Source organism: Mauremys mutica, chromosome 6 (genome assembly GCF_020497125.1).
Source record: "Mauremys mutica isolate MM-2020 ecotype Southern chromosome 6, ASM2049712v1, whole genome shotgun sequence".
NCBI lineage: Eukaryota > Metazoa > Chordata > Testudines > Geoemydidae > Mauremys > Mauremys mutica.
This window is the reverse complement of record NC_059077.1, coordinates 77,812,360-77,824,483: the sequence shown is the minus strand read 5'-3', so window position 1 is coordinate 77,824,483 and position 12,124 is coordinate 77,812,360. Positions and strand designations below refer to the sequence as shown.

At 40.7% G+C, this 12,124-nt stretch overlaps 1 protein-coding gene across 4 annotated transcripts in view; it reads right to left on the bottom strand.

The window, feature by feature from the left end:
* The window catches only part of ADAMTS19 (ADAM metallopeptidase with thrombospondin type 1 motif 19), a 271,068-nt gene that overhangs the window by 107,441 nt on the left and 151,503 nt on the right, over window positions 1-12,124 (bottom strand). For all 4 annotated transcript variants that reach the window (XM_045022162.1, XM_045022160.1, XM_045022161.1 and 1 more), the window contains one exon: window positions 242-347. In XM_045022162.1, coding sequence (XP_044878097.1) covers window positions 242-347 — 106 coding nt within the window. The remainder of the gene's footprint in view (window positions 1-241; window positions 348-12,124) is intronic.

Here is a 12,124-nt window from a genome sequence, read left to right as displayed (position 1 = left end):
TTTGTTTTCTTGGCTTATGTGCTATATTGACAAAGTATGTCAATTTTAACCAAAAAATGAATTTCCTTAACTTATCATAAGTAATAGCCTTCCTTAATTAAAAAACAAGAACACACATACACAACCAAAGCTCCTGTGCTAAGTGATAAAGGATAAACTCCTGTATTAAAATTAAATTTAGAGTCTGGAATAATACATGCCAACAAAAGTTAGGAATCTTTGTTTTTTTTCATGTACTTACTTGTGACCCATCTCATGGGCAATGGTAAATGCGAGATTCAGACCATTGTCCTCTGCAATAATACATTTTCGTTTTTCACTGCACATTCCACTCAAATATGCTATACCTAGGAAACACAACCACCACACCAGGATTAATCATTATGAGTATTATTTATTATTAATACTTACATTATGGCCCTGGATTGGGGCCCTATTGTGCTGGTGCTGAACTAACACATAGGGATGTACCTGCCCTATACTGTTTACAGACTAATTAAAGAGAATATGAAATTAGTGAATATAGAAGGGAGAAGAGAAGATCAGGATAGTGACAATATCACTCATTTACACAGTATATAGTGTGCACAAAATTTGTTCCGAAACAATGTTATGTATTTAAATAAGATAAATACAGTAACATTTGTAATACAGTACATTTTGAAAATCTAAATTAATACGGTAAAATTTGAACAGCATATTGTTAAAAAGGGCAATACAAATCTGATAATTTTATCCACAAATCTGCACAATTTTTTTTGTTAATAGACTTTAGTTTTATTTTCTGTTCATCGGTTTCTACTCTTTCATTTTAACGTTAGTACTTATTAATTGTTAAGCACCAATATGGAGTTCAGTGCACAAGTTATAAAGAAAGACAAGTTTTTACAGGAAACCTCAAATTCCATAAAACTATAACAATTTTTAATAGACAGCAGTCTAACCATCATATTTATCATAAATGCCAAGGACACTATCAAGCATATGATCTAAAACCTAGGTTTTCAAAAACAGGAGCCTAAAAGTTAGACACTCTAGTCCATGATTAGGCTAATAAATAAATGATCTAATATTCCAAAATGCTGAGCACCAAGCAGTTTTATTTGACTGAGATCATTTATTTAAGAGCCTAAGATTTTAGGCTCCTATTTTTAAAGATCTTGGTTTAAGCAGTCTATTTGATTATTTACATATTCCAAAATGTACAGGCTATTTCCTATGGAACACCACTTCAAAAGAATGGTGCCCTCTGGACCAACATATTTGTTGGATGTTTCTGATACAGTTAAATGGCTAGAAGCATTTGGAATTTAGTCATAATTAGCTTTCTAAATTTACATCTCATAGGATGAAGTCCAAATATTTTAACTTGTCAGCCTGCAAACAAAAAGGCCTTATCTACAGTGGGAATTTTAGGCAATACCCTCACTGCTGCTCTGACTAGGTTTGCACAATGCAATGGTTAAATTGTCTGGGGGCTAGCCTATACAAGTGCTCCCACTATTGTCAGCACCAATGGAGAAATGCTAGAAGAAAGGTAGCAGAATTACCTAACTTCTCAGTGTAAAAAAGGCAACTGTGTTACAATGTGAAATGTTATTTTACATTGGGAAAGCCCTCTCTATGGGCTTTGTTTGCACAAGAAAGTGAGATGTCCCTGAAGGTTTTCCACAACATACCTTCCCCACACCCCTACAAAATGGAACATAAATGCAATGTGTTGGCCTAAAAGCAGAGAAAGCTCTCAACTCTTCTCTAGCTGGTGAAGTCTGGATATGGCAGAAGTAGCTGGTGACTGGTTGAGGAGTTTGAGGCTCCCAGCCTTTCCTGCCAGTCTTTCCTGGCAGAGCAGCAAAGCAAATGAGAAAGGGGAAAGAGGTGCCTTAGCCAGCTCCTCTCTTCTAAAATGATGATGTTCCTTATATAGGCTTAATGCTTCCCTCCACCACTGCTTGATTGCTATAGCTGCTAGTTCCCCTTACTATTCTACTGGCTCTCACAGGCATGATATAGCACTGAACAGGTAAATCCTTTGATAGGTTCCGTACCTATTGCAAGGAAGAAACTATAACCAGTTGTATATTACAAACAACAAATATCAATTTACGTAACCAAGGCTTCTTTGTACACACAGTTCTTATAAGTGTGTTGATTACTGCTAATCTTCTAGGGTCTAACACTTGGAATGTGAAGCCTGCATTCTACTTACATTAAATTAGATTCTGATTTTAGATACAGACAAAAGCATCATATACAATTAATGCTTTATTCCTTATTAAACAAAGTTGACCTTATACATGAAAGCCACTAGCTACTGGATGTAAATCAGCCAACTACTAATCGAAAACTAGTTTCATGTCCTGTCCATGGTTATTAATTTCATGTGTAAGGGAAAAAAATGGCTTCAGTAAGCAGCTGCTCTTGTTTAACTATCACAAAAAAAGACTTTCTACATATATATATATATTCACTGCAGTTTCCTTAGGTAAAAAAGAATTTCTTCATATGTATATGTTCACTGCAGTTTCCTGTGGCTTATTAACACAGCTGGAATTGCTCCAAGGTTAAATCCACGCGAAATAACCAAAAAACCAAAACAAAACAAAACCCTGAACAATTGCTCTTTTGTTATGATTAAAGTATCCCCACTGAAACCTGTGGGCTTTCCACACAACTTCAAATTAACAAAATTTGTTCTTGAAAAGTTTTTGCTTGAACTCAGTGAATTTTTAAAACAACTCAATTCCATGTCTAAGAAAAAAGCCCAAAAGAAACATCAATGGTTACATATGTCAGAACAAGAAACAGTACTGAACTGATTCATGCTTGATAGAAGATGTTAAAATTAACCTGTTGATGATCAAAGATGCTTTTTAGGATAATTAAATACAGAATTACTAAATGCACTAGAACCTCACTAATTTGCACTACAGCTATTATGAAATATCGCATTTTGTGAATTAATAAGTGCATAATCAATAAAATGGATTATGTTTCAGAAAATGAATATTCTTTTCATTCTATTTTGTCTGCTATTTATATGGTTAATGATATTTCATAGGGTAGCAGTAAATATACTACCTTATATTTTGTGTAAAAAAAAGTCTTAGTACAATACATGCCCCCAGTACAGAATCTTCTAGTGTATCTTTGAGGGGCAAACACCTCTATTATTTTCCACGTGTTTAGTGAATGCAGACTAGCTCTGATAGGTAGAGTATCAAAAAGTTATCAACTGTCTTTGCTCAGTTACTAGTGGACAAGTGTCCACATCATAAAACCATGAATAAAATTAGCAATAATAAATATAATTGCAAAGAGTGTCCATGGACAGACAAATGATTCGATTAATATGGAGACGGAGGCACCCTCAACCCCAGAGATCCATTCATAATATTGGTGAAGTGTGGGGAAAAAACATACTGCTCCCATGTTCAGTGTATAATTAAAAGCCTCTGTCATTTTTAAATAATGTTTTAATACTCCTGTTCTCATGCAATACAAAAAACTGTTGACCTGGAGTTTGGGTTGAAAAATTCTAGCATGTGCTTCAGGGGGACAAGAATCCCAAGAGAGGGAAATGTCACTCATCCCGTGCAGTAATTGTAGTTCTTTGAGATGTATGTCCCTATGGGTGTTCCACTTCAGGTGCATATGTGCCTCCTGAGCCTTCGATCAGAGATTTCTAGCTAGCAGTGTCCATTCGGCTCGCACATGCGCCTTATGCCTCCTCATGGCAGTCACTGAGGCTATATAGGGATGCATTGGCCAACTGCCCTCAGTTCCTTCTGTTCTCAGTTATCCCCTAGGGAACAACTGAAGCAGAGGGAAAGGAGGATGAAAAGTCAAGCATTAAGACACACATCTCAAAGAACTACAGTTACTGCACAGAGTGAGTAACATTTCCTTCTTCTTTGAGTAGTGTCCCTATGAGTTCTTCACTTCAGCTGACTTCCAAGCAGGAGGGAGCTTTGGAACAGAGTTCAGAACTGAAGATAGTACTACAAAGACAAATGACACATCAGATCTGATGGCAGAAGTCCAAGTAGTGTCTCTACGTATCTCCGATACTGGAACATTGTTCCAAAATGCAGTAGATATTGCCTGTGATCTGCTTGAATGCATTCTCACTCACTGGGGGAGAAGGAAGGGATGAGCACCTGCACACTCATAACAGAAATACAACCTAATATCCATTTAAAAAGTCATTGAGCAGAAATAGGAGCCCCCTTAGCTCTATCTGCAAAGTATATGAAGAGTCTAGGCAATCTCCTAATCTGCTTAGTCCTATCCAGGTAGAAGGCCCTTCTACCATCCAGGGATGGAAATAGGATTTCTCTGACTTGTGATGTTTCAGGAAAAAAAATACTGGTAGATGATGTGATCTTATGTGATTAAAATATGACCATGTAGATCATTGTTGCTACCACTGTTAAATAATCACAACAAACCTTGTACAAACTGCTTCAAGTAAGGTGTCAATGTAGAAGTTATGGTTTGCTGAATATGAGTATCCTATTTGTATGCACGTATCGTTTTTGTATCTGAAGTTATGAATATTGACTATGTACCTGTATTTCAAATGTGTTTGCTCCTGTGGTGTCACCCATAGGGTAATTTGCGTCCAGCAGATTGTGAATGGAGTATTCAAGTTGATGGCTCATCAATGAACATGATGGACCATGGAAGAAGCCTATCCACCCCGATGGATTTTTATGTGAACGTTTTCACTAGAGTATGCAAGAGCATGTGACTAAATCATGCAACCCTAAAGTCCATCTTGTTACCTGTCTTTTTCCAGAAAACTGGACTGAGGGGTTTGTTTTCATAGATTCTAGGGCTGGAAAGGACCTCGAGAGGTCATAGAGTTCAGTCCCCTGCCCTCATGGCAGGACCAAATACTGTCTAGACCATCCCTGATAGACATTTATCTAACCTACTCTTAAATATCTCCAGAGATGGAGACTCCACAACCTCCCAAGGCAGTTTATTCCAGTGTTTAACCACCCTGACAGTTAGGAACTTTTTCCTAATGACCAACCTAAACCTCCCTTGCTGCAGTTTAAGCCCATTGCTTCTTGTTCTCTCCTTAGAGGCTAAGATGAACAAGTTTTCTCCCTCCTCCTTACAACACCCTTTTAGATACCTGAAAACTGCTATCATATCCCCTCCCAGTCTTCTCTTTTCCAAACTAAACAAACCCAATTCTTTCAGCCTTCCTTCATAGGTCATGTTCTCAAGACCTTTAATCATTCTTGTTGCTCTTCTCTGGACCCTCTCTAATTTTTCCACATCTTTCTTAAAATGCGGTGCCCAGAACTGGACACAATACTCCAGTTGAGGCCTAACCAGCGCAGAGTAGAGCTGACTTCTCCTGTCTTGCTCACATCACACCTGTTAATGCATCCCAGAATCATGTTTGCTTTTTTTGGAACAGCATCACACTGTTGACTCATATTTAGCTTGTGGTCACTATAACCCCTAAATCCCTTTCTGCCGTACTCCTTCCTAGACACTCTCTTCCCATTCTGTATGTGTGAAACTGATTGTTCCTTCCTAAGTGGAGCACTTTGCATTTGTCTTTATTAAACTTCATCCGGTTTACCTCAGACCATTTCTCCAATTTGTCCAGATCATTTTGAATTATGACCCTATCCTCCAAAGCAGTTGCAATCCCTCCCAGTTTGGTATCATCTACAAACTTAATAAGCTTACTTTCTATGCCAATATCTAAGTCGTTGATGAAGATATTGAACAGAGCCAGTCACAAAACAGACCCCTGCGGAACCCCACTTGTTATACCTTTCCAGCAGGATTGGGGACCATTAATAACTACTCTCTGAGTATGGTTATCCAGCCAGTTATGCACCCACCTTATAGTAGCCCCATCTAAGTTGTATTTGCCTAGTTTATTGATAAGATTATCATGCTTACTAAAGTCTAGGTATGCCACATCCACCGCTTCTCCCTTATCCACAAGACTTGTTATCCTATCAAAGAAAGCTATCAGATTGGTTTGAAGTGATTTGTTCTTTACAAATCCATGCTGGCTATTCCCTATCACCTTACCACCTTCCAAGTGTTCGCAGATGATTTCCTTAATTACTTGCTCCATTATCTTCCCTGGCACAGAAGTTAAACTAACTGGTCTGTAGTTTCCTGGGTTGTTTTTATTTCCCTTTTTATAGATGGGCACTATATTTGCCCTTTCCCAGTCTTCTGAAATCTCTCCTGTCTCCCATGATTTTCCAAAGATAATAGCTAGAGGTTCAGATACCTCCTTTATTAGCTCATTGAGTATTCTAGGATGCATTTCATCAGGCCCTGGTGATTTGCAGGCATCTAGCTTTTCTAAGTGATTTTAGCTTGTTCTTTTTTTATTTTATCTTCCAAACCTACCCACTTCCCATTAGCATTCACTATGTTAGGCATTCCTTCAGACTTCTCGGTGAAGACTGAAACAAAGAAGTCATTGAGCACCTCTGCCATTTCCAAGTTTCCTGTTACTAGTTCTCCCTTCTCACTGAGCTGTGGGCCTATCCTGTCCTTGGTCTTCCTCTTGCTTCTAATGTATTGATAAAAAGTCTTCTTGTTTCCCTTTATTCCTATAGCTAGTTTAAGCTCATTTTGTGCCTTTGCCTTTCTAATTTTACCCCTGCATTCCTGTGTTGTTTGCCTATATTCATCCTTTGTAATTTGTCCTAGTTTCCATTTTTCATATGACTCCTTTTTATTTTTTACATCATGCAGGATCTCGTGGTTAAGCCAAGCTGGTCTTTTGCTACATTTTCAATCTTTCCTACCCAGAGGAATAGCTTGCTTTTGGGCCCTTAATAGTGTCCCTTTGAAATACTGCCAACTCTCCTCAGTTGTTTTTCCCCTCGGTCTTGATTCCCATGGGACCTTACCTATCAGCTCTCTGAGCTTACCAAAATTCACCTTCCTGAAATCCATTGTCTCTATTTTGCTGTACTCCCTTCTAGCCCTCCTTAGAATTGTGAACTCTATGATTTCATGATCACTATCACCCAAGCTGCCTTCCACTTTCAAATTCTCAACAAGTTCCTCCCTATTTGTTAAAATCAAATCTAGAACAGCTTCCCCCCTAGTAGCTTTTTCAACCTTCTGAAATAAAAAGTTGTCTGCAATGCAGTCCAAGAGCTTATTGGATAGTCTGTGCCCCACTGCACTATTTTCCCAAAATATATCCGGAAAGTTGAAGTGAGTTTCCCTCCACATGGCAAAAGCTATAAAAGTCCCTGGAAAAAAAATCTCCATTTGGTTTCTTTCTTGCTCTGATCTCTGGATTATGAACTTAGACATGGCAGCATTCTAACCAAGGGACTGAGGACCTTCCAGTGATTTTGTAGAAACCAGAGACTTAACAAACCAGCAGTTTATGCCATCACTGCTTCAACCCTGATCCTAGAACCTTGCAATTACTGTATATATTTGATTCCTTTAACCAATTTTAATTCTCACCTCTTTCTTTCTTTCTATAAATAAACCTTTAGATATTAAATACTAAAGGATTGGCAACAGCATGATTATTGGGTAAAATCTGAGTTATATATTGACCTGGGTATGTGACCTTTGGGATCAGAAGAACCCTTTGTTTGATGAAATTGGTTCTAAATAACCACTCACCATTAAGTCTAGTGTCTGGGTGTTGAATCCAGGACTGGAATACCTGAGGAAGCTGCATTTCTGACTTCTTGTTAGCCAGTGTGGTGAGACAGAAGTTTACTTTTGTTACTGGTTGGTTATGTCTTGTACAAGAATAACCCCCAGTTTTGGAGTGTGTCTGCCCTATTTCTCAGCAGCTTGTCCTGAATTTGTGACCAACTGAGGCCTGGTGACATTTGCCATAGTTTTGGCAGGTTTTCATAGAACCACGTCAATTAAGCTTGATCAGAACTCCATGCTATTCAAAATTTGAAATGTGATAGAGAGTTTTTGTGCTTAAAGAGTAGCTACAATGAGTAAGCAATGATCATCTGACGGTCTTGACAGAAAAACTCTGGAAGATTTGTGCCCACAAAAGGGATTATCCTTTAAGAAGAAATCACCTGCCCTGGATGCAGCTGCTTCAGCAGAAGCAATCAAACGCCAAGCCCTGAGAGAGAGCCTGTGTCTTGAACAAAGAAATGGAAGAGATTCATCCATTGGTCTGGGCATTGTTACCTCTGGCCAGAATCAAGTCCCCTAACTCTCATTCTAGATTACCTGCTGGATCTACAGACATCTGGATTATCCACTAGTTTGGTCAAGGTAAACCGAGCTGCCATATCAGCCTTTCATCCCCTGGTTGAGGGAGTCTCCATTTTTGCTCACCCAGTATCATACAGATTTGTTAAGTGTCCGGATAATCTTTTCCCCCACATCAGACACCCCACCCTGTCTTCGGACCTCAACCTAGTTCTCAATCACCTCATAAAAGCTCCATTTGAACCAATGGTGACATGCTCCCTACATGAAATCCTGGTCTCCCTGAGGGACAGTACCAGTGGTCTGTTAAATTACTGTGGATAGGTAGCTCACAGGTCCCAATGTGGCCATTTCAGGTGTCTATAAGGAAGTGGGGTGGCATACAAGGCTGGTTCCACACCTTCAGTGACCAGCAAGGTCTTCCTTGCATGAAGGCTGATTCCCAAAGAGGTATGTAGGAGAATCCCTCACTGAAAATCGAGGGGAACAATTTGGAGTCCTCCTCCTCCACATCCTCCCATGGCAGGGGGTTGGAGGGCAGTCACTGAGGACAGAGGAGAGCCCTGTACCATGGAATGGCCACTTAGAGACTGAAGTCTCAGTACCAAGAGATGCTCAGTACCCAAAGACAACAGGGACTCTGGTTCGTCTGACACTGAGAGATCCCTCATGTATCAGAACTCCTGTGGTACCAAAAAGGATCTGAGTACCAACACTGAGATTGCAATAACCGGAGCCGATGTTATCAACAACGATGGGTGTACTGCAGGCATTGTAGATGTCAGGTACCGATGCTTGCTTGGTGCCAAAGGATTCTGTTTGCACAGCTGGTACTCCTGGCTGAGCTGCTTACATCAGTACTGACGGCTAGGTTAAAGTGCATGACAGCACCAACAGCTGAATGGGATACTTAGGTACCAATGGCAGGGCCAAACTCGATGGTACCTTGTGCTTACCCTCCTTACTGGTGGAGGGTATAAGTGCCCTATCGCAGCCATACTTTCTGTTCTTAGCACTCCAAGGCTTCGTAGGCCCACCAGTACTGGAGGAACAGTCCCTGTCCTCAATAGTACCGTTGGAGACCAAGGACCTCAATGGGTACCTGTTTTTTGTTTGTTTGTTTTGGAGCTGGCTCCTTTAAGTGAGAGACCATGCTCCTCTTTCTGAGAGTCTTCACAATGGGCTCCAAAAACTTCTCTTTCTTTCTGTCATTAGAACTCCAAAGCTTCCCATGCCCCAAGGTTGATGGGGTGTTGGATCTGTCCAGGGATGGATGTACTGGGATGGAGGGTCCTCCTGACTTGGCTCAGAGGGTGGTTGCAGGGAGCTTCCATAGCCAGTAGTCTGAGCTATCTCCCTGACCTTTGTAGCCCTGGACTTAAGGGCCAAACAGAAGGGACACCTGTGGGAGACATGGGGCTTCCCCAGGCAACAGACAGACTTGGAATGTCCGTTGCCTACTGATATAGCCTCTCAGTAAGAGAGGCAGCATTTGAAGCCTGGTGAACTAGGAATACCCTTCCAGGAGACGACAAGTCTCCTGAAGGAAAAAGAAGGCAAAAATGATCCTCTGCCCTAAAACTAACTATACTAAACACTAACCTACAGCTATAAACTAACTAACTTTGAGAAAAAAAGAAGAGAGAGAAGGCCAAATATACTCTAGATGGATGTGCTAGGGGCTAGGGTTCCATTGCGGGCTGGGGCAGTAGAGAAGGAACAGAGAGCAGTTCACCCACGCACCTCCGCATAGCCTCAGTGTCTACCACAAGGAGGCCTAGAGTGTATGTGTGGGCTGAATGGTCAGTGTTACCTAGAAATCTCCAATTGAGGGCTTGAGAGACACACATGCACCTGAAGTGGAGCACCCATAGGGATACTACTCGAAGAAGAATGCAGTTTTCTTAAAACAAAATCCTAATGTGTGTGAAAATATGCAAACAGTAAAGTTATCCAGAAAACCTCAACTTTATACCAGTGGCAATGTCATGAGAACAGCCAGAAACTCAGAGGAAACATCATCTATCCTTTACGTGGACTTCTTTCTACTAAAATACTTATCTTAGGGCTAGTCTACACTTACCGCGCGGGTCGACGCGGTGAGTTCGACTTTCCGGAGTTCGAACTATCGCGTCTGATCTAGACGCGATAGTTCGAACTCCGGAAGCGCTAGTTCGAACTCCGGTACTCCACCTCGGCAGCTGGAGTTAGCAGAGTCGACCTTGGAGCCGCGGAGTTCGGTTCCGCGGCGTCTGGACGGGTACGTAGTTCGAACTAGGGTAGTTCAAATTCAGCTACGCTATTCACGTAGCTGAATTTGCGTACCCTAGTTCGATCCCCATTCTTAGTGTAGACCAGGCCTTAGAAACATAGGAATTCCCATACTGGATTAGATCAGTGAGCCATCTAGTTTAACACAGTGCTCCTGAAGTGACTAGAATCAGATGCTTCAGAAAAAAAGGTACAAAACACCCTATAGTAGACAGGCCCCAAGCCAGCAAAGCACTTATGTATGTGCTTAACTTTGAACACATGGTCAAGACCCTTTGACAATGTTGGGACTATTCACATGTTTAAAGTAAAGTACAAGCTTAAGTGCTTTGTTGGATCAAAGCCCTATAGAATTCCAAAACAAGAACTATGTTCAGACACAGTTAAGGTTGAGTGAATGCATAGGTAACTTAAGGTAAATAATGGATCTAGCAATTATACCAAAACCAAGCAAGAAATTCAGTTTTAAGGTTACACTTAAATGAAAGCCAAACATGTTAAGAGATGTGCAGTTAAGGCACCCAAACAACCATTAACCCTGATTTGTAGTGAGACCATACAATCGTGATTAAAGCATTTCAGTGTTTGTGGCCCCAGGTTAGATTTAACTGATTTTTAAGACATGAGGGGTCTTGGTTCCGCCCATCCTTCTCCCCCTGCCCCAGTATCCCTACGAGGGACACGGACATGTCAGGAGGCTTCACGCTGGCATCCTCTGTTAATCCTCCAGGATGGAAGGACCAATCCTGACAACTTGGCCATCAATACTTTAACAATCTTACTGCTGAATATAAAAGAGATGTTCTTCCCCTAAGCATGATGGTCTTCAGCAGTTAGCCATTAATATGCTTCAGGAAACACATTCCACCAAGGACTCTCAATTACAGACCAGAGCTTCCAATTATCATCAACAGTTTAGAATTTGCTCCTATGTGAAACCTGAACTTAAGCTTCAAGTATCTGGACAACCTGAGGAAGGTAACAAGATCGCCTAGCACATCATATTTGTAAATGGCGTAAATCTGATGAATATTTACTGGCCCTCCTCTGCTCTCTCTTGATCCGTATCCCACAGTGGTATGTGATGACTTCAATTGCCCTGATATGAATGCCCACAACGCCGCTTATTCACCTCATGGTGAAATGCTCCTTGACCATGCAAAGTGTTCCCAATCTATCCTGCCTTTATGATTCTAAGCAGTCTCATACTTTCCACTCAGCCCTTTAGGGTACTAAGTGATCACCAGATCTTATTTTCATTTCTGTAGATGCTCCATTTTCCCTCTCACATACATGTGGAAATTCCCACATTTCCTTTTCACAGTCATAGCAGTGCTAGAGAAAGCATTGCCCGTAATAAACCCAAGCAAGAAAAGGAACTTTCGGCTTCAGAAAAGAATCTGATAGACACCTCATAGTCGCGGAGTCATGGCACATGGCTGATGATATGAACGTTGCTTACAACTTCTTCTGTGAGACTTTAAGAGCAGCTAGAAAGTTGATTCCACATGCTTTTTGTAGGGCATCTATCCCCTGCCGGCTTGATTTCTGTGACAACCTCTATGAAAAAAAAAGACAGTGTGCTTAGCCTGAAGGGACAAAACAAGCTGCTAACATATTAAAGGAAACCACTAATATGGAATGC